At 38.6% G+C, this 20,412-nt stretch overlaps 1 protein-coding gene across 8 annotated transcripts in view; it reads right to left on the reverse strand.

The window, feature by feature from the left end:
* Positions 1-868: 868 nt before the first annotated feature.
* The window catches only part of ZNF385B (zinc finger protein 385B), a 139,656-nt gene continuing 120,112 nt past the window's right edge, over positions 869-20,412 (reverse strand). For all 8 annotated transcript variants that reach the window (XM_075093631.1, XM_075093634.1, XM_075093638.1 and 5 more), the window contains 4 exons: positions 6,399-6,644; positions 5,145-5,323; positions 3,954-4,055; positions 869-2,324 (listed from right to left, as the gene is read on the reverse strand). In XM_075093631.1, coding sequence (XP_074949732.1) covers positions 2,106-2,324; positions 3,954-4,055; positions 5,145-5,323; positions 6,399-6,644 — 746 coding nt within the window. In that variant the 3' untranslated portion in view covers positions 869-2,105. The remainder of the gene's footprint in view (positions 2,325-3,953; positions 4,056-5,144; positions 5,324-6,398; positions 6,645-20,412) is intronic.

A 20,412-nucleotide genomic window follows, 5' to 3' on the forward strand; every position in this document is an offset into this window, starting at 1 on the left:
AAAGGATTAATACAACTGTACCTGCTTCCCTAGAGGATGCTGAAAGCCCAGACCCTCTTACCTACCCCTTTGTAGGTGATTCTCCAGCAAATTATCCTCTCACAACACAGTCACCTGCTGTGACTACTGAATAGTGGAAATTGGGCAGAAAATGGTCTCTAATATCTTGCCACTATGAGGTATATGTTGGTCTGTAAATTCTTCATTATAAAGTTCCTGAAATTCATATTCCTTGGCCTTTGCGGATTTGTGATGGCGCTGCTGGCTTTGTAAGACCCTCTACAGCCTTAAAGCTGAGTCTTTTACTCTTGTACTCTTTACTTTTTGCTTTGCATTAACAAAGAAAAGATTTTTATAGAACAGATTAAGCTTTTCAGAAGGGAAAACAATAATTTCACAGCTTCCCCAAACACCTGCCTTCAAAAGCCTGCTGCATCAAGCAGCAGCCTACTTTGCCTATGCTTTAGAGAAAGCCCTGGCTACAAAGTGACCTGCTTCCAGTCTCAGGTATGCCCAGGCTGGTTTTAAAGTTAATCCTTAATCTCCATCCGAGATGGCATAACCATGTTGTAGCATTTTGGTGGTGCAGTAATAAAACCATAATGACCCACCTGGCCCTACTGCTTCTTCCTCTGAATCTCCGATGTAGTGAATTTTTACAGTCTTACTGCAAAAAAGCCCCAGTAAAGGCTGTAACAGGATGTAGCAAGGAAGACATTAAAACACAAGGGAAGTAAACACAGGTTCTGTAATTATACTTTATTGCAGCTCTAATGCTTTGCCTGCTCCTGAAGACTCCTTTAGCTAAATTTCTTTGTTCCAGGCTTTTTTTATCCTGTACCAATTCATAAAACACAAGAAGCATGTATATTTTTCATATTATTTTATTGAAAAGGTACATTTAAAAAAATACACAGACATTTTACTATTATGGATTGCAGATAAAGATGCTCTAAAAGTTAATCCTATTTTCTTCCTTCCTTTCTTCCACCTGTTGTCCCCATTATCACATAATGACTTCAGTCCAAGTACTGCATATTGATATCACCTTTATAAAAGGGTTGGGGAGGTAAGAAGAAAGGTGGGGCATTACTGCAATATATTCAGTAAACAGAGAATACGGTCAATTATAAATATTTTGTGTTCTGTACATTATTGCATTAGGGAGCCACAACGTTATGCAGCATTGTTACAAAGAAAACTAGTTAGAAATGAAGAAAAAGGGTATTTACGTACAAATACATGGATCCATTGTAGTCTTGAACAATGCATGTAAGCTGTGGTAATGTGCAACTGAAAAGCTTTTTTTTCCTCTTTAAACATTGCTTAGCAATACCAGTGAGGAAACAACAAAAATAAGTTAAATGAAAGTAGCAAACAAGTAGTAATCTTAACTATGTTATATGGCTTTCTATTTTTAATTTCTCTAAGTGTGACACAAAAGAAATAATTAAAAGCTTCAGCGCTGCATTGCTTTCAAACATTTGCACAGAAACAGAAAATATTAAAATCAGACATGTGATACATCTTTAGTACTACACAAGATACACCAGTACTGGGGCCTAGGACAGTACACAATCCCTGTCAACAAGAGCACATTGAAAAAAACCAAACGGACGCAATTAATTTTTGAGATGTTATCCACAATCAAGCATTTGGTTCATCCACCTTTTCTCCACATTAGATTATAACCCATTGGTTTTCAGAGAAATATTTACATAAGTGTGAGCAAGGAAGACCCTAGTTTTCAAGTCTGTCAGGAAAATATTTTACGTTCCTCGATACCAAGGTGCATCATACACATTGCAAAAGAAAAAAAAATATGCATGAATCTTTAATGGTATAAATTTTATGAGCAATTAAGTTTTTCGTAAATTACTCTCTATTTGGATTTTAAAAGGAGAGACAAAGAGAGACTGAGAAAGAGAGTTGCCTAGACTCCAAAATGCAGTACCCTCAATGATGCATTTTATGGCGTGGGTGGCTGAGGTGTCGCGCTGGATGGCATTTCAAAAGAGAAAGACATTTTAAAATCTTGACCCCTTTCCTGCTTTTCTTTTACCCTTTCTACTGGCCACAGTTACCTCTTTCTTCACATCAATAAATTAGTATGGTGCAAAAAGTATGGAGGCAGGTGTTGCACGGATGGGACCATGGCCTGGCCTGAGGAGAGCTGGTGGTATTGCAGGTGCCTGGAACAAGGAGGCAGAGGGACGGGGAGGAAGGGACAGAGCCGATGACACAGCTGCAGCCGCAGCAAGAGGAGAAGAAAGGAAAGCAGGTGCCAGCGGCTTAATCATGTCCTTCTGGAATGCCAGTTTTGCCTGGAATAAAACACACAAAAAAGCAACGTAAATACAGGTCTCCCCACGCTCACTTTTACATGAGGGAAAAAATGAACCCTGACAAAGGGCACTCCGTGGTTTCTCACAGAAGCCTAATGTCAGCTCCTTAGAAATTTTACCCACATTGTCTTCCTACTCCCAAGGCAATTAAAGCAACCAAATTGTATATCTAAAGATTCATGTATCTCTTGACTGTAGGGGCAGTCACACTGACATTTAGAAGGAAGCGTAATTTGCAAGTGAACAACATTAAATTATATAACCCGTAACTGCAAGAAACATTAAAAAACATGATTAAGACTTCAATGTCAAAAGTCAAATTTTCCACTTGCAGAATGAATTGTAGAAAAGCGGAGTGGCCAAGATGGGAAACTAGCATGAGTCCAGTCAGCTTTTACCTGCCAACGCAGAGCTGGCAGAAATAATTTTCAAGATCAATACTATAAAGAATTCTTTCTGAAAGAATTATTACTCATTTTATGGTCTACAATGGTTTTTGGTGCTTCCCGTGAAAAGGCTAACCAGAAATATATACACTACAGTCTCACTGAAAATGGTTTGTACCACAATCACAGATTTGCAGGGGCAAAGATACTCATGTCCTTCCTTTATTACCAGAGGTTTCCCCTTATGCAATAGATTATAAAATGTGGAGGACTCTCCTTATGCAATAGGTAGTAAAACCATATATTGTACGAGTGAAGAATATTAGTGTGTGCAGAACATATCGAATGGGGAGACTTAAAGCCTGCAGCATTTTCATTTGCCTCTATACAATTACAGAGACATATTAATATTTCGGCTTTTAAAGGCTTTTCACATGCTTACTCTTGTGTGCACATATTTGCATCTCTCTCTTTCCAACCTATAAATTGTTTTTGCGCCATAGGTGGCATGCCCTTTTCCCTAATGAATAAAATAGAGGCTGAGTCATGAGCAAATAAACATACAATCTGTGCTGTGCCACAGCCAGCCTGAATTCTGGCTGCAGCTGACTGGCAGAACCAGCTTGGGGAATTCCTGGAAATGCAGGTGGATGTGAAAGGGGAACAGCTCAGGGCACAAAGGCTTTGATAGCCAGTGACAGAGACACAGCCTGAGCATGCAGATAAGCAATCAATTCTCCTAAACACCTGATAACTCTTTTGCACCAACATAATACATCCAATACAGCGCTCTGTTTTGCTGTATGCAGAGAATGAGCATTAGCATTTTTATACCTTAGCATCTCATGTCCTTTTCCCTGACTGCATCCGTCATAACTGAGTTATCTCAGGTGCCCAAAAAGAGAGAGTATATACATTGCAGCCTTCAAGAAGTGCACTAGCCCAGCAGAGCCGATACCTTTCCACTGGGCACACGGTTCATTCCCCATTCCACTGATTATTCCCTTCTTTCTAGCAGTAAATAACACTTGCAGTGCTGTCTGTGTGTCTTTGGGCAGACGGAATACATAACTATCTTCAAATCTGATCCCCACGCAGATTCAGCCTGCAGGGGAAGAAATGCTGCAGAAGTGTCAGGTCTGTCATGTTCCTGTCTCTGTGCGGCGGGAGTCCCCAGGGTCACAAATTCACATAGACAGTGACGAGAAGTAAAAATACTTACTGCTAAAATACTTGGGCTGCGCTGCAGTTTGTTGTAAGGACTATATTTAGGTTTCATAGGTTTTCCTGCAACTCTGTCCTTATGCCTTCGGCTGGAAATGTGCTGAAATAAATAGCCTCACATTTAATTAGCTGTTTAAACATTTCTTAGTTTTGAGTTTGAAATTGATTTATCAGCAGGATATGCCTAAGCCCCTGTTTGTAAGTTAAAGTAGGTTCTATAGAGAGAGCAAAGATGAGTTTTGCTAAATTAAACATAACAATTCAGAGCACATCTAATAGAGAATCAGAAACTAATCAAATACGGCAAATTCTGTGATCCGAGACAGGCTCTGCAAATTATTGATATTTTGGTTAGTATTTCCTCCTTCCACTTGAGGAGCTTTGAACCAGGCAGAGCTATAATCACTAGGTCATACGGATATTCAGAAGTAGGAGGTAAATTTCAGTCTTGCTGATGCTGCTCAGTTGTATAAATAATACAATATTAGCTGACGGAAGAACCAATTTCCAGGGATAGGTCTACACCACGCAATTTAATGCTATCTTAGAGATAACTGAAACAACAGGGAATGAGAGGACACGTCCACACAGCACGGCACCATCCAGTTAAAGATTCCTGTTTGGGTACCACAAACGATATATTTGTATTGGCACAGCTCTGAACCCAGGGCTGATCGGCTCGGACAGAGCAGAGCTGCATGTTCATACAGCTACGCTGTTAACGACAACGTTGCTCTACACAATTCAGACATATCAGATGTATGGCCCTCCTGCTGATTGTCCTACACCAATAGATTCAAGTAACATTCTCCTTCTCACATAGTATTAAAAAGTATCCCAGCAGATTGAAAAAACACCAAAAGAGAAATTCAGGGAACCTCAACCCAGAATTTCAAATGTCTCTTGAGCCACAGCAACCTTTTAAACTAGATTTGCTATGTTATTCGTTACTACTGATACCTTGTCCACCTCTGCTTTATGACTCTCAAACCCATTTTTTTCCCAGCTGAAACAATTAGGTGAACTTGACCTATGGCAAACTAGAAGTATTTAGAAATAGTTGTGGGATGACAGAAAAGAAATACTAAGGTCACTTTTTGCCAAAATATCTGCACACAGATCTACATCCCACCTACAATATTGCAATGCAACTAGAGCAACAGAGGAGCCCCAGATACATGCAAGCTACCTGTTTAAGTTGAATTTCTGAATTAACATGGACATCACAGATTTCACAATGAAACGTCTTGTTCTGCAGTCCTGAGCCTTTACTGCCGTTTTGCACCTTCAGCCGGGATCCAGGTCTAGGGTAAGACTTGATGGGACCAGCACCGTTCCGAGCCTCGACCATGGTCTTGTGCTTGGAGCCTAATGGGCAAGAAGACTGAGGTGAGTTAATGATCAGTAACATACAGCCACGTGCATTAGCCTTGGGACTTTTTGTAACACATTTATCTTCAAAACAGAATGGTTAAAGTCACCACAGACTGGGATTAATGATGACTCTGCTTTTAGTCAGTGTAGTTCCCACTTCCTTGCTCTAAAGGGAAGCCAGACAGTGCAAGAAGGGTTTGTACAAAAAGGGAACAACAGGCACTCTGGACCACTGCCTCTGTGTTTGGGGGCACTGTGTGGCTGTACAGCCAAGGCGTTTGCTGCTTATTCTTCTACCAAAATCCATATAGCTGGTGAATAATGAAAAAGGGCCAAGCCAAGAGTGGGAGAGGAACCACAGCAATCACTTAAAACCTGCCTAGGAACAGGAATACTTCAATAAGTATATTCTGATGTGGAAGAAATGGCTGCTTTGGCCATTTTAAGAATGGCTCACAGCTGTAAAAATAGCTTCAATGGTTTGTTAACAAGCTTTACATCACAGAGCGGCCAGAGCACATTAGGGTTTGCTGCTTGTGGCCATTTAAAGGGAGGATATCTAATTTGCAATAATCAAAAGATTCTAGGACATCTAGGAAATCTAAGGAATTAATCCTAAAATTATAAAAAATATCACATAACAAAAATTACTATAAGTTGTACCAGCAAAAAAACAGACACCAGAGATCGTGAGATGAAAAATAAAGAGATTCAGAACTGACATTTTAGAAACCCTAGTATTACAGAAACTACTATGATCATACTAAGATCCTCACTGTGGAGGTGTGATGGAATCTGATTAGGTAACATGAAGTGTAGGGATTTTGCCAACTACAAGCTTAGAAAGTACATGAAGGATAGTTCAAAAAAATTTAGACAGTGCTTTAATAAAATATCAAACACCACACAAGAAATTGCCACTAACAGGAACACTTTTGTAACTTGCCGTTTTAAGTCTTAACTAAAAGACTCCTCAGTGAAGCGTGGCTACCACAGTGTCAGAAAACCAGCTTGTTACACTGAATTTTAAAAATAACACACAACTGACTTGCACTGTATGCATACCCACCTGTATTGTGGGCTTCTAGTTGTGACAGAGAATTCACAGCCACTTTGCATAACGAACAGTAAAGTAGTTTTTTGGCTTTTTCCTCTTCTGACTCAGAAACTGTGTTAGGAGATCCATTCATGCTCTTGGAGGATGAGGCAGGTGTTAGAGGTGCCACTGCTGCCACTCCAGGTTTGGAAAGAACAGGATCCACTTCTGTACTGGACTGCTGACTTGCACTACTGGGTTTTCCTTTCCCTTTATCTTCTAAAAGAAGCAAAATACGTATGTCATAATATGCTGCACACAAAAAAGTCAGAGTAATAGTCCTGTGGTTTTAGTGAACCTAACACAACAGGGGCCTAATTTATCTCATTTTATACAGGTCAGCAGCATTCTTGAAATCTTGTTAAAATCCTACCATAAAACGTGTGCAATTTGACAAAAGGGTGATTTTCCTGTTAAGGTTCCCAGTGAATATCAATGACTTCAACAAACTCATGCCAGCTGTCGTTGCTGTCATGCTGCAGGTTTGGCCAGTTGAAAGGAACCCAAGAAAGCCCAAAGGCAGACAGGGTGAAGGACTGGAGAGCGCTCAGAAACCTGTGAGCTTTTACACTGGGGATAATAAAAATATTTCTGAAAAACAATATATTTGCCTTTGGAATGGCTCAAGTTTCTCAAAGTCACTGGGAGGACGCTGAAAGGCTCCAGCACCATCTTGACATATGATACACCTCTCATTTCAGTTACAGGAGTTGATTATGGTACTACACCACACACGCGAACACAGCTGCTAATATTTTTAGGTTTTTCCAAGAGCACTTCCCCATGTATCTGGAGATCAGATGGCTCTGATGTGCATTCAGTGCATTCCTGTATCACTTCACAAGCATGAGTCTATCATGTGTGCTCCTATGAGACAGGCAGGCAGGTATTACTTCATTTTACAGATGGTGATCACAAGGCAAGGGATTAAATGTCCCAACTGTGCCTAAAGAAGAACTTTGTGCCAGAGCCAGTATTCAAATGCTCCTTGCCTATGTGTTGTCTCCAAGAGCTCATTGCATTTTAAGGCATTCAACCGCAGTCATTGTGACCACAAGTCATACTAGTTGCCGGCAGTAAAACAAGCTCACCTCTGAAGAACATGGGATGGAAGAGGGACAGTACGGTGGTTCTGGTATGAGCAACCCTGACAAAATGGACATAAAAAACGATTGCAGAAGTGACCTGTTGTCACTCTGAACAAGAGGTATCCAATTTTGTCATCTAAGTACAACACCTACATAACAGCAACCTCTTAAAAACTACTTATAGCCCATTTGAAACCTGTGGCATAGGTTTAAACAGTGTTGAACTGATTTGAAAAACTAGGTTCTATTTTGAGCACTTGGTTATTTTTGAATATGGGCCCTTGCACTTTATGTTTACTGCTAGCAGGCTCTGTCTTAACGTCACTCTGTGTATCAGGCCAATGACGTGCTACCAAGAATTCTGAAAACAGGATTGTACCCCCTACAACAAACACTTGAGAGCGTGTACGGACTATGAACAGGCATCCTGAAACTACAACCCACAGTTGCTGGCATATTTCCCAGAAGTGCATTGCAGTACATCAATTTTAGACTGTTAAAAACCAGGAGAAAGAAAATTCTAATAAAAGAATTATTATTTTTTAAAATAGTGATAAAAATACTTTGAAATTACATGATATGAACTGTATTAAACATTGAAAATGATCAAGTATGAGGACTACTATTAGGAGTAAATTAATGATAAAACCACACTTTGATGGTGTTTTGATTGATAAAGTATGACAAAAGAAAGTGATGTTAAATCATAGTTCACAGACTATTCAATTTAATGTCTCTATTGTAATAAGTCACATCTGCAAAAATCTAGAACATATTATATTACTTGTGAGTCTTCATAAAATACATGGTTTTAATAAATAGCATTTGCTAACATTCTAAATTAAAGAGTTTTCAATATGGAAAGTTCTCAGAGGTGCTAACATCTACAAAGGAAACATGCTGAACTGCTGCCATTTGTGAATTCACATTACAGGAAAACAGACTTGTTGTTGTTGTTCTGTGCAATATTACGCCAGACTGCAAAAGGCTTAACACCAGGATATATGTGAACCTGAGTGCAATAAAGAAAGGTGCCTCAGTATTTTGCATTTCAGGCCTTGAAAGAATAATATACCTGTAGAAATGCAAGTTGTATGTTAATATATTGAGACTACACTTCTAGTTTGGTTTTTTTATGTTGTTTCCATGTATTTTTTTTAGTGTAAGCATAAAGATTTGGTGCTTTTGAAACACATCCTACAGATAGAAATCACCTCCTCCTGAGAAAGAGAGGACAGGAGGGGACCAGTAGGAAAGCCAGCTGATGCACACTGGGGGGACCCCCAGCCTGAGATACTGCCTCGTGCAGCAAGTGCACCATTCGCTCTCCTGCCTGCAGCCCCTGACTTCGCTGTTCAAACTGTCTGCAACAGGAAGGAGCAGATTTTTATTTCTTTGCTTTGTCATCAAGTGTCTGTGGAGTGAGATACTGGTCAGCAGAGTTAGATCCATTTTACACAGGCCACCAATTGCCACCACAGACTGATGGTTTTCCATTGCTGAATTTAACAGATGATTGAAAAATGACAGATTTCATTTCCCACTTGCCTCTTAGAATCATAGAATCATTTAGGTTGGAAAAGACCTTTAAGATCATTAAGTCCAACTGTACACCTAACACTGCCAAGTTCACCACTAAACCATGTCCCTAAGCCCCACATCTACATGTCTTTTAAATACCTCCAGGGATTGTGACTCAACCACCTCCCTGGGCAGCCTGTTCCAGTGCTTGATAACCCTTTCAGTGAAGAAATTTTTCCTAATATCCAATCTAAAATTCTCAGTGCAACTTGAGGCCATTTCCTCTCATCCTAATGGTTGTTACTTGGGGGAAGAGACAGACACCCACCTTGCTTGTGGAGTGCAATAAGGTCTCCCCTCAGACTCCTCTTCTCCAGGCTAAGCAACCCCAGCTCCTCCAGACACTCTTCATAAGACTCATGCTCTACACTCCTCACCAGCTTTGCTACTCTTCTTTGGACACGCTCCAGCACCTCAATGTCTTTCTTGTAGGGAGGGGCCCAAAACTGAACACAGTATTCAAGGTGTGGCCTCACCAGTGCCGAGTACAGGGGCACGATCACATCCCTGCTCCTGCTGGCCACACTGTTCCTGATACAAGCCAGGATGCTGTTGGCTGCCTCGGGCACCTGGGCACACTGCTGGCTCGTGTTCAGCTGGCTGTTGACAAACACATTAGCTGGCCACAAGCTGATGTAGTATGTTAATTTTCAAAATATTCCCTAGATTTAGTGTTTTCACTATTCATAATACAAAGCAATTCTGTAGTATATAATGTGTAACATGCTAACAAGAAAACTTTTAGAAAACTGGAGAGAAGTTACCAGCATCCAGCTGGGCTCAATTCTGCCAGTATCTCAGCTTTTGGAAAGAACCTCAGTTCACATAATAATACCATCATTTGGACAGCTTCCTGACAAAAATAAGCCCTTCATCCATGGAGATGTATGTGTATAAGAAGAGACATACGCCTCTCTATGAATTAATGTTTCCTTCCACCATTGTAAATGCTTAATGCAGAATATCTTCAAAGATCATAATTGTAAGATTATTATACAGTTTGACTCCCACAGAAAGTACACTGAGCTAAGTGCATATTTGTCACTGCGGTGGGGCCAGAATTGGGTTTTCCTGGCTTCTAAAATCAGAAAATTGCACTTCTCCAAATGGGCTTTTGATAACAGCTTATTGTTTTCAATCCACAGAATTCAAAACACCATCACTTACAGTTTTATGTTTGAGAGTAATGCCAACTATTCAACTGTGCAAAGCAGAGGAAATGCAAATCGCATACATATACAAAGCATGAGGAAGATTACTCTTTTATTTGTACTTATAGCGCAGAGCTAACAAATATCTCTGTGCGGAAATCAGAACTGTTACTGTTAATGCCTGCACGCATATACATACTTCCAAACTGTAATCACTGTATAAAATACATGCAGATGTTTAGATGCAGTGGTAGGATTATAGTCCTTTTGCTATTTCTGAAGGCAAGTATTATTGAGAACAGGCTCAAATTTGCTCTGATTTCCACCTGGGCCAAGCCCATGGAGCCCAACAGAGCTGGGCAGAGGCCAAATGAGTTCATGAGTGAGTCCACCCTGCGCAGGACCAGGGCCATACCACCACCTTCCGCTGTACCACTCAGCAGAGCGCAGCTGGAAATAGGAGATGACAGCAGTACCAACCTCCTCCCAGAAAACTGCAGCTGTGATTCAACCTGAGTCAGGGCCAGGTTGAAATGCTGACATCGTAACTCACGTGCAAGGGGTTCTTTTAAAATCTAACCTGTACTGTTGCACTGTATCCAACTATGTTCTTTTCCCACATAGAAAGGCCGTATTTCATCTGTATTAAATTCCTGTTATTTAATTTAAGTCTCCCTTTTCCTCAAGACTCTGGAGAATTAAATCAATGGTTCATTTCAAGTTCTTACTGAAGCCTGAATTTATTTTGAAATAGAGCCCAAGGAAAAAATAAAGCTAGCTAATTAAGTATTGCTTTGGGCTCAGTAATATCAATGCTCTTGTCGCCTACTTACATTGTTTCAATTCTGCTTTGAAGTTGTTTTCACATATTTCTGGTTGTTTGCCTTACGTTTGTGTCAGCACCATGTTAGAATTCAAGACTTAGTTATCTAATTACTACTGCCTCATTTCAGCTGTATGTACCAAAGTCAGGACACAGTGCAGAATAACACCCAACAGGTTCAAATCTAACAGGTTCTAGCTCCAAGAGCAAGAGCAGCTTAAGAGATTTACCAATCTTTGCAGGTCACGCCACTCTCACTACAGTTGCTATGGCATAATCTATAGGACCTACCTGTTAATGCTGAAATCCTGGTTCAGCTAAGTGAATGGGTTTTACCCGAGCTGAAAAAGGGGCAAAAATGTTATCATAAAACTTCTTTCCTCTTACACTCAACCTGCATCTCTTCTTTTCAGTTGTTTTCTTTCCTGGTGAACAACTGAACATGAATACTCTGCCCCTGCTCGTAGTCTGGCAATCAATGCAGTCCTTCCAGAAAGCAAGAAGAATATTTCCCCCTGCCCCCAGTCATTCTGTTAAGCAGTTTGGTTTAAAAGTACCTTGACGAGAGACGGCTTGGTTTGCTTTATGACTTGTGTGAAGTTTTTACTATTTTATAACACATATATATATTTGCACATTATAAATATTTTTTTTTAGTGTGAGTGATAATTTTGGTGCATGTTAGGTGAAAGTTCTAATTTGGACTTCATGATGAACATCTATGTTCTACTTTCAGTGGAAAAGTAACTTAAAAATCAGATTCTTAATGTTGAATTGAGATTCCTAATACCAAGAAAACAAGTAGAATTCTAAAACTCATGTTCAGCATTCAGCTTCACACCTTTCCTTCTGCCAGGTCCTTCACTGCATCCCCCAGCTGCAGGCACTGAACAGAAGCCATTTTCAAAGTACTTACACCAGAAGGGCAGCACAGACATTGTAAAGTGGCCACCACTGCTCTGGACAACCCTACACTGAAGATCTTTTGAGATGTGCTAATTTCCCATCCTAGAAATGGAGATTTGTTTTTATAATTCTTCTGCCTGCTTGCATAATGGAACATATTGCCAGTTTAGAAAAGAGCATAATGGAAAAACTTGTTTTGGCAGTCTAGATATTTATGATTCTCCTTTGTAAAGGTAAGAAAATAGTAAATACTTGTGCTCCATTTCTTCTTGAAAAAACTGAAGAAAAGAGCCATGCAATTTCTAATGCAATTTCCAGCCTAAAACAGCTACATTAGGAGAAACTCAGCAACAAAATACTTTAATATATAACTGTATCACTGCATGGTTATCAACCCTATGCAACTGATGAGCAGAACTGATGCACGGTTAGGTGCAAATCTTTTGGTGACATCAGCCTCGTTCACAGTGGTATGTCACAAAAACAATTCCCTACTGAATGACTGACTTTTAAAAACGTGGACAGCTTGATGACCCCCAACACCTTCAACTAATTTCTGACCATGCCACTTCCTATGGTAACTGAAACCAAAAGTGATTTCTGAAAGGAAGGGTTTATGTTTTATTAATGGGTTACTAGAAATGTGGTGCAAAGATATCTTATGATAGCCTTGGGTTCACATAAGTTGTCTTACAGGGGAGAGGTATTAATCTGAAATGTTGATTTTTGAAAGTAATTGAGACTTTGAGGGAAAGCAAACATATCTCCCAAATGAGCAAAGTTGTTCTGAGTGAAACCAATTTTCAGTTCTCCCTACAATTTCAACAGCTCCAAATATGCCTATGAATACTGGGCTGCATTACACAAGTTTTGAAGCATACAGTGATTACAGAACATGAAGAGGAAATCAACCAGGTTGTCAGGCTATTGTGTAAACGCTCTTTTCCTGATCAACTGTGTAGCAAAAGTAGAATCAGCTGTATAAAATCAAAGAAATCTTTCTGAAAAGCCTATCACTGCAGCTAAATTGGCATCAATAAAGACAAAGTAAAAACTTGTCCATTGAAAAATAAAATTCTCAGTTAAAATTTGACATTTTAGATGCTTGGCACATCTGAAAACACTAAAAAGTGACACTTATTTCTTGCTACATATTTTTCTTCCTACACTTCCTTATAAAATATGTCCATTGTCAATGCTGAAGAGAGGCGAGTTAGTTGATATTACTAAAATATATCACTTGACCTTGCTGTTCTAAGCTTGCTGCACAGAGAACGATAAGGTGGTCCCCAGGCCAAGCAATTGCCAGTTTAAGAGCAGAGATCACAGCTGCAGACAGACAGGTAAGAAATCACAAAAGAGGCAGAACAACCAGTCACCAATACAGGCACTGGTGTGGCAGCCAAACTTCTCACAAGCTTTTTTCTCTTTTTCAATCCATCACAGAGAAAGAGAACAGAGTAACAGAAGTAAGTTTGGCAGCTGTTTGCAGGGAGCTCTTCACAAATAGGACCAGGAAAAGCAGGAAGCTGTTTGAGAAGCTTATTTCAGTGGTGATGGGTGGTAAGTGCGAGCCAGCATCTTGAAAGTACATTACAAAAGACATAGAAAGGTATGGAGAGCTTTGAAGGTGAAGGACATAAGAATCTGGAGAGAGAAAAATCAGTAGCTTTAGCTGTACCACAGAAATAAACTAATAACATTTGTAGCATTTAAAACAAATACATGAAAGTAGAGAGATCACAGTCAAAGAGGTTACAAGCCTGTCTGAAAGTAATTAAGGCAGATGTTAAGAAACCGTGACAAAATAAAAGTCAAGGTCGGGAAAACGTATTTAGCCAGCCTGGACTTGAAGGACTGCCTAAACAAACCCTAGGATCTACTCTGGGACACATGTCTAGGGCAGAGAGACAGAGGACCCACAAGTCGTCATATTGGAAACAATAGTTGCTGTAGATTTCTTTGCCTGTGATAAAATATGGAGTAAGAGGATTGATGACCGAATTAATAGAAGGACAAGGAGGGCCTCTTTCAATATAATAGCAGAAAAGCTACTGAATAGAAAGGCAGACAATAGCTCCAGTAAGAAAAGCAATTTTCAAAACATTGTTCTTCACAGAAAGACGTCTTCTTGCTTACTCTGCTATAAAGGAATAAAGCACACACTTACACAATTCATTATCCTTATTACGAAAAGGATGAACACTATGAGTAATATATGCCATAAAGGCAATAGCAGGAAACCAATTAAGTCAGTAGTGGTCACAACCTTTACGGCATTTGCAAGCACTCTGTCCTGCATCTCAGCATAACTCAAAAAAACCCAACAAAAAGCATTAGATTATTTCTTGACACTCATTAAGACAGAGTTAGCTAATTTTGATAAAGGATTTCAAAATCTTTTTTGTTTTATCTCCACATTTGCTAAATAATGAGTCTCTAATGGCTGTCAGACAAAATACCTACTTTCTCACCAGTTGTGCACTCTACTGAGAAATGAGGCTGAAAAACCCGTAGGGCCCTGTTCTAGAAAAATTCCACTGCAAACCTACATGCAAATCAGACAGCACAGTGTATCTATTAACCCCTTGATTACCTTCAGTTTTTGTAAAATGTTTTTTCTTGTACTTCAGGCCTGTCTGAAAAATGGCTAGGTTTTATATAATGAAAGGTGGTTACAGGAAATAAATCTGTTTGACACATTCTAGAGAAAACCAATTTTGTTTCTATACAAAGATGAGAAACAAATGGAAGCTATAAATATAAAGCTTTTCATCTCAAACATAAATGTGCACTGAAATAAGCTACAACAAATTTTCTCAAGATACTGAAGGTACATCAGGAAATGTCTGGATGGCTCTGCAATATTGAGTGAACTCTGTAGCTAGACTGATTATTTGATTAACTGCAACACTACTCTCCAACGGACTGAGCTGAAGTATCTTTTTAATTTTAGAAGTATTGCTTGTTTGGCTATGGTACAACAGTGATGTTGACACTTAATTTCTTAGATAGTTTATTTCTGATTTGGCATACCAAAGACTCCAAGGAATTTTCTTACAAAGCAACCTGCCATTGTACAAAATCATTTGCAGCTGATCAGATTAAAGATATAATGTTACAAAGGTTTGGAAATTTTGGATGGGTTTAATTTTTATGAAAGCAGACGGATGAGAAAGTATTGAGCAGTACACACAGCTCTGCAACTGTAAAATCTTGCCCTGCAGTCCGTTTCTGTACCTATTAGCACACCTTCCTGAACAAAGAGTGCCTGCCGCCCTAATTACTGGGGCGTCTGAGATGATCCCACTATATCACCTACAATTTTTAGTCAATTCCTTACATAATTCAGGATTGTTGGGGAATTGTTTTTGGTTAGTTGGCTGGTGTTTTAGATCTGTTTTACTGACCAAGATCAAGAAAAATCTGGGTGCGCTCACTTGTGTGAGGGGGAAGGCATTCACACTTCAAAACACGCTTATTTAATATTTCAACACAATGCGATCTCTCTGTGAAAACCAAGAGGAACAAGAAGGGTTGATTCCACACCGTTAGCCAACATGCAGGAGTGTACATACTATGTTTGGAGCAAACTAACTTCTAACACTCACTTGAAGCAACTTGTCTTGTGTCTCCATTTCACCTGCTTATCTTCAATTCTGTTTTTTTACAGAATGCAGGTTATGTCGGAATTCTCTTTTCCTCATTTGAAAAGAGATTAATACAGCTTCCCCGCCCCCCCCCTTTTACAATTTTTAGACTGGAAAGGGTGAACAGGTAAATGCAGTCCATTAGTTCTGGAGAAAACCAGCTCGTCTACAAACAGAAATACAGAGCAATTTCCTAGCATACATTGCCAATATCTAATTTCTCAGTGACGCATCATGCCCCTATTACAGTAGGTTAGGAAAACTTTCACTAGAAGTTTCTTCATAAAAAGCAGCAAGATCAGTAGCACTATGCTGCCAGCAGTTGAACACAAGTTGGATCTAAGCATGGGACACATGATAACACACATCTAGCAAGGGTGGATGTTAATTTAATGAGTACCCATAAAGTGAGACTATCCAACAGCTTAGTCTTCCTGGGTCCTGCTGCTGTATGTCTAGGCAAATTTACTTTAAATCTACCTTAAACTTTCATCTTTTCTGAGCTATGCTAGTCTGTATTGGCTGGAATGGAAAAATTTAAGAGTTAGAAAATTATAATACAGTTTAGGTAAAGTTAGAAATATAGTATAAGTTCTGTTATTACAAAATGTGACTCTCATCTGGGTGAAGGTAGATCTTTTTTGCTGGTTCAACTTATTTTTTTCTGACACCAGAAAAAAAAATTATTTTTAGATATTTCGTATTCCCATTACAGACTGTGCTACCTTTATTTTAGAGGTCGTGAAATGCAAACTTTCTATAGTACTGTATTGTCTTTGTAACATTTTAATAATATAGGAATGCTTAGAAAAACAACATACAAAGATTACAACAAATATACTGTATTCTGCCCAGACATCCTTCACTTCTGCTTAAAAATGTCTTAGTTCATCTCCTCAACTATAAAAATAACATTGCTTCCTCCATCTATGAATCTGAAATATATTACTAGAAACTCATTTTACTTGCAGTTTGTGAAAAAGAAAAAAAAATCTTAAAATTCTACCCACAGCTGCTAAGGTGCTTTGGAACTCAATACAAGATTTATGGGTGTCTAAATAAATGTATCAAGAAGAACTAACAATCTGCATGCAAGTACATTCTCATGGGCCTGTGTCTGAACTCCTTACTTGGTACTTGCCCAGGCAGAACTGCCATTGAAGTCATCTATGAAACACTCATCTTCATTTCAGTTAAATGACATCTATAATTGTGCATTCTCACTGATTTCTGTGGTAGGTTTGCAGAACTGCCAGTATTTAGTCATGCCCTCAAGATTTGACCGATATATTGCATTTCAAATATAACTTGTCTAAGAGCCACCAAAATATTTTCACTCTCCTTGAAAACAAATAATAAGGAAATAATATGTAACCTATTGCTTGTATGTATAATTTTTATGCTGCAGGAAATGTAGCATATTTCTCATACCAAGGCAATAACGCAGCAGCTGTAGAATTAAGGTGGAAGGATGATAAAGGAAGATTTTTTTCAAAAGACCTATTTAAATGTCTGATGTGCTGGCCATTTGGTTTTGATTCAGGATCTCTGAACAATTCTGTATTAAAACCAACTCACCAACTTCTTGGTCTCACAATTGCCTGCCATCAGTGGCAGCAATGCTTAGCAACATGCATTCATCTTTGTGTTCTAAATCCTGCTTGCATTTATGTTACAAAACCAAAGATAAATATGAGTAAAAATAATATTTACCAAAAAAAAACCCCAAACCCAAATCAAGCCACATTATTGATTGTGTGGAAGTTGCTGCTAGACCAGCTTGTACTCTTAGAGGTCTTTACTTAAATAGTTGCTGAGAAACACAGAAAAAAGCCACCAGTAAGACTGTTTTCCCCAGTCATAAGTACATGTTTTCTAGAAAACAGGTTAAGAATTAGAACATTTATCTCATTTAGGAGCAAAACCAAATCATCCTTAAGTAACAGCATTGGGCCTGAGCTGCCTTTTACATTTGGAGACTAAATTCACTTAAAGGCTGAGAGAAAAGGAGGAAATTTAACTCAGATTTTACAGACTCTACACAACTTTAACTTTGGCACAACAGGACACAGACAAAACTCCATTCAACTACCAACTCTATGAGTAATTACCAGCATCCTATTATTTATTCTTTGATTATGTGAGAAAATGAAATGTCTGGCATCAAAAGAATAGCCTTACTTCTTTAGCAATATATTTCTTTAATGAGCTTTGTGAAAGTATTAGGTACAGATAAAGCTACTCCTCCCAGGCTTGTTAAAAAAAAGAAAACCAACAAAACCAGCAGCTGTCTTTTTTGGGAGTTTTCCATTCTAATGAATTTAAAGGGCTAATTTTAGTCCTACGTAAATAAAGAGAACTTCCACTGATTTGAATTTCTTAGTAAACTAAAAACAAACCTAGGGCTTGGTTCACAAATTAATTTTTTTCTTAAGCAAACAATAATTTCATTTGTCATCAAAATAATAACCATCTTAAGGTGATAGAAGAGGATATTTTATTTCTCTTATTTGCAATTTTTACAAAATCTCATTACATAACCCTCACTTTTTAGGATACTTCTGCATCAGCTTTCTTCCTAACAGAAAACTGCAAAGCAGATGAGTGACATTAGTATCTCAGTCTCAACTTTTTTTGCCAGCCACGTCTTTTTTTGTCCCACTTTCTCCCTTTCTCCATTTCCTTACCCGAACACTCAAGAACTCTTGTAATAGTATGTTGTGAAGACAGTGATGGGTAAAGAATGATGTGATACATAATAGTTCTGGTAGTTCCACCTCTCTGGTATTATGCCCTCTATGGAAATATACATACATATGCTAGTAATTTGTGTTATTTCACATTCAACTTATTATCATTCCATTATCGTCATCATCATCCTATAAAAAAAACAAAAAGCTTTGGATATTCAATAGGCACATCATTAGCAGAACACACAAGAAAAATAGATGCCTGGTTTCACAATGTAGAAGGTTTGCTGAAAGATTCAAGGTATAAAAAAAGGATTATTTAAACGACCATATACATCTAGCTAAAAAAACGCAGTAGCTGAGAGCATCCCAGCTCTACTGCCACTGTCCAGCAACATTAGTGGAGTCATTCTTGCTTGACCCAATGCTTGTCTTCACTTCTCCCCAAAGTAAAAAAACCTTTGTATAATTTTAAGGATGCTAATTAAATACTATGCAATGAAATGTCAGTTTTTTGAACTAGAGTAAATGAAAGTAAATACGGTTTACAGTTTTAATGATACAGGACACACGAATGCTCAGGCACAGAGCAGAGCACCCAGAGAATCTTATTTCATCTTACAATATATTTCTGATGTAGAGCTTCTGCTTAAATTACTGCAGGAGGAAAAGCTTACCATTTCTTCGAAACAAAATCCTGTTTGCATGTATTTCTGATTGATATAATAACTGGAGAAAGAATAGATTGACCTTTTGCAATTTGAACATGAATTGCAACAGCTCATCAATGTAATTGTGTCAGCTGCAGAGCTTATTTTTCAGTCAATGGCACCTCTAACCAGTTTTCAGTAGAGGTGCAGAATTTGATATGTGCTAGTTAGCATTATTATAGACAGACTGAAGAAACACCTGAAGACTTCCAGGGGCTCCCAGGAGCTTATCAACACCAAAACAAGCAGAATGACTGCTCTTCCATTCAGGCTGTAAGACACACGTGGAAAGATGAGGCTTGAATACCCACTTTTAAAAAGTATGAATGGTAACAGTGACAGGGAAGAAAGTACTTAAAGATCCAACCTATTATAATGATTTCCTGTTGATAAACTTTGATTTGTTTATTATCTTTTTAGCTAACCTTCCATCCTAAGAGCATAAACCAGACAGCAACTTCCTGAGACAGCTGCTGAAATAACCCACCAGAAAATGCCAGGAAGCTATTTACTACTAAATCCAGTACAGGTGTTAAATGTGCCACTGACTGTATTTTATATCTCAATATTGAAAATATAGTGTTCACGTAAATACATTTATGGTACTTGCAACCTTGTATCTGTGAATAATTTAAGCATAATAATTAATTCTATTTTATATTGTCGAATATAAAAGCACTGTGGTCAAGCAGCAAACTATACTGTGTCTTTAACTCTGTTTTGGGGACAGAGTTTCAACAAGCAGCAATATAGTGATCTTCAGATGGCTGTGAAACATTGAATGAAAAGAGAACAAAACTTATGATTCTCAGAGGGTTTAATGAAAAATGCCCTTGAAATGACCCTCCCTGATGGCTGAATCTGATTGAATTTACCACTTAGTTGACCAGAAATTAATGCCTTTATCTAACAGAAATATCCCTGCACTTAGCAGGCACTATCTGAATACACATAAACACAGGTGCATGATTATTTTATAGCAGGTAACTTCAGCAGAATTCTTTATGTAAGCATAAATGTGAAGAACTGATGAAGCTCATCAGTAGCTTTTGATGGAGGCGAGACATAATGACAAGCATCTTTGACGGGCATAAGACAGAACCTCTAAATATGGCTCATTGACATTGGGGGACAGCAAGCCAAACACATCCTTGTCGTGTTCCTCTCCTACAGCTTCTCTCTCTCCCTGCCCCACCCTCAAAATTCAACTTTGTCACAACATATTTGAGGTCTAGAGAACTTGGGTACATTACAAAGAATTAAAATATTGAATAATAAATGCCCTAGAAATACCCTAAACTTTGAGGTTCTTATAATGATACCCGTATGACTAGTGACCTAGAATTCCCCATAACAGATATACCACAGTTCAGGTGTGGAGGCTGCCA

The sequence above is a fragment of the Phalacrocorax aristotelis genome, chromosome 5 (assembly GCF_949628215.1).
Source record: "Phalacrocorax aristotelis chromosome 5, bGulAri2.1, whole genome shotgun sequence".
Classification (NCBI taxonomy): domain Eukaryota; kingdom Metazoa; phylum Chordata; class Aves; order Suliformes; family Phalacrocoracidae; genus Phalacrocorax; species Phalacrocorax aristotelis.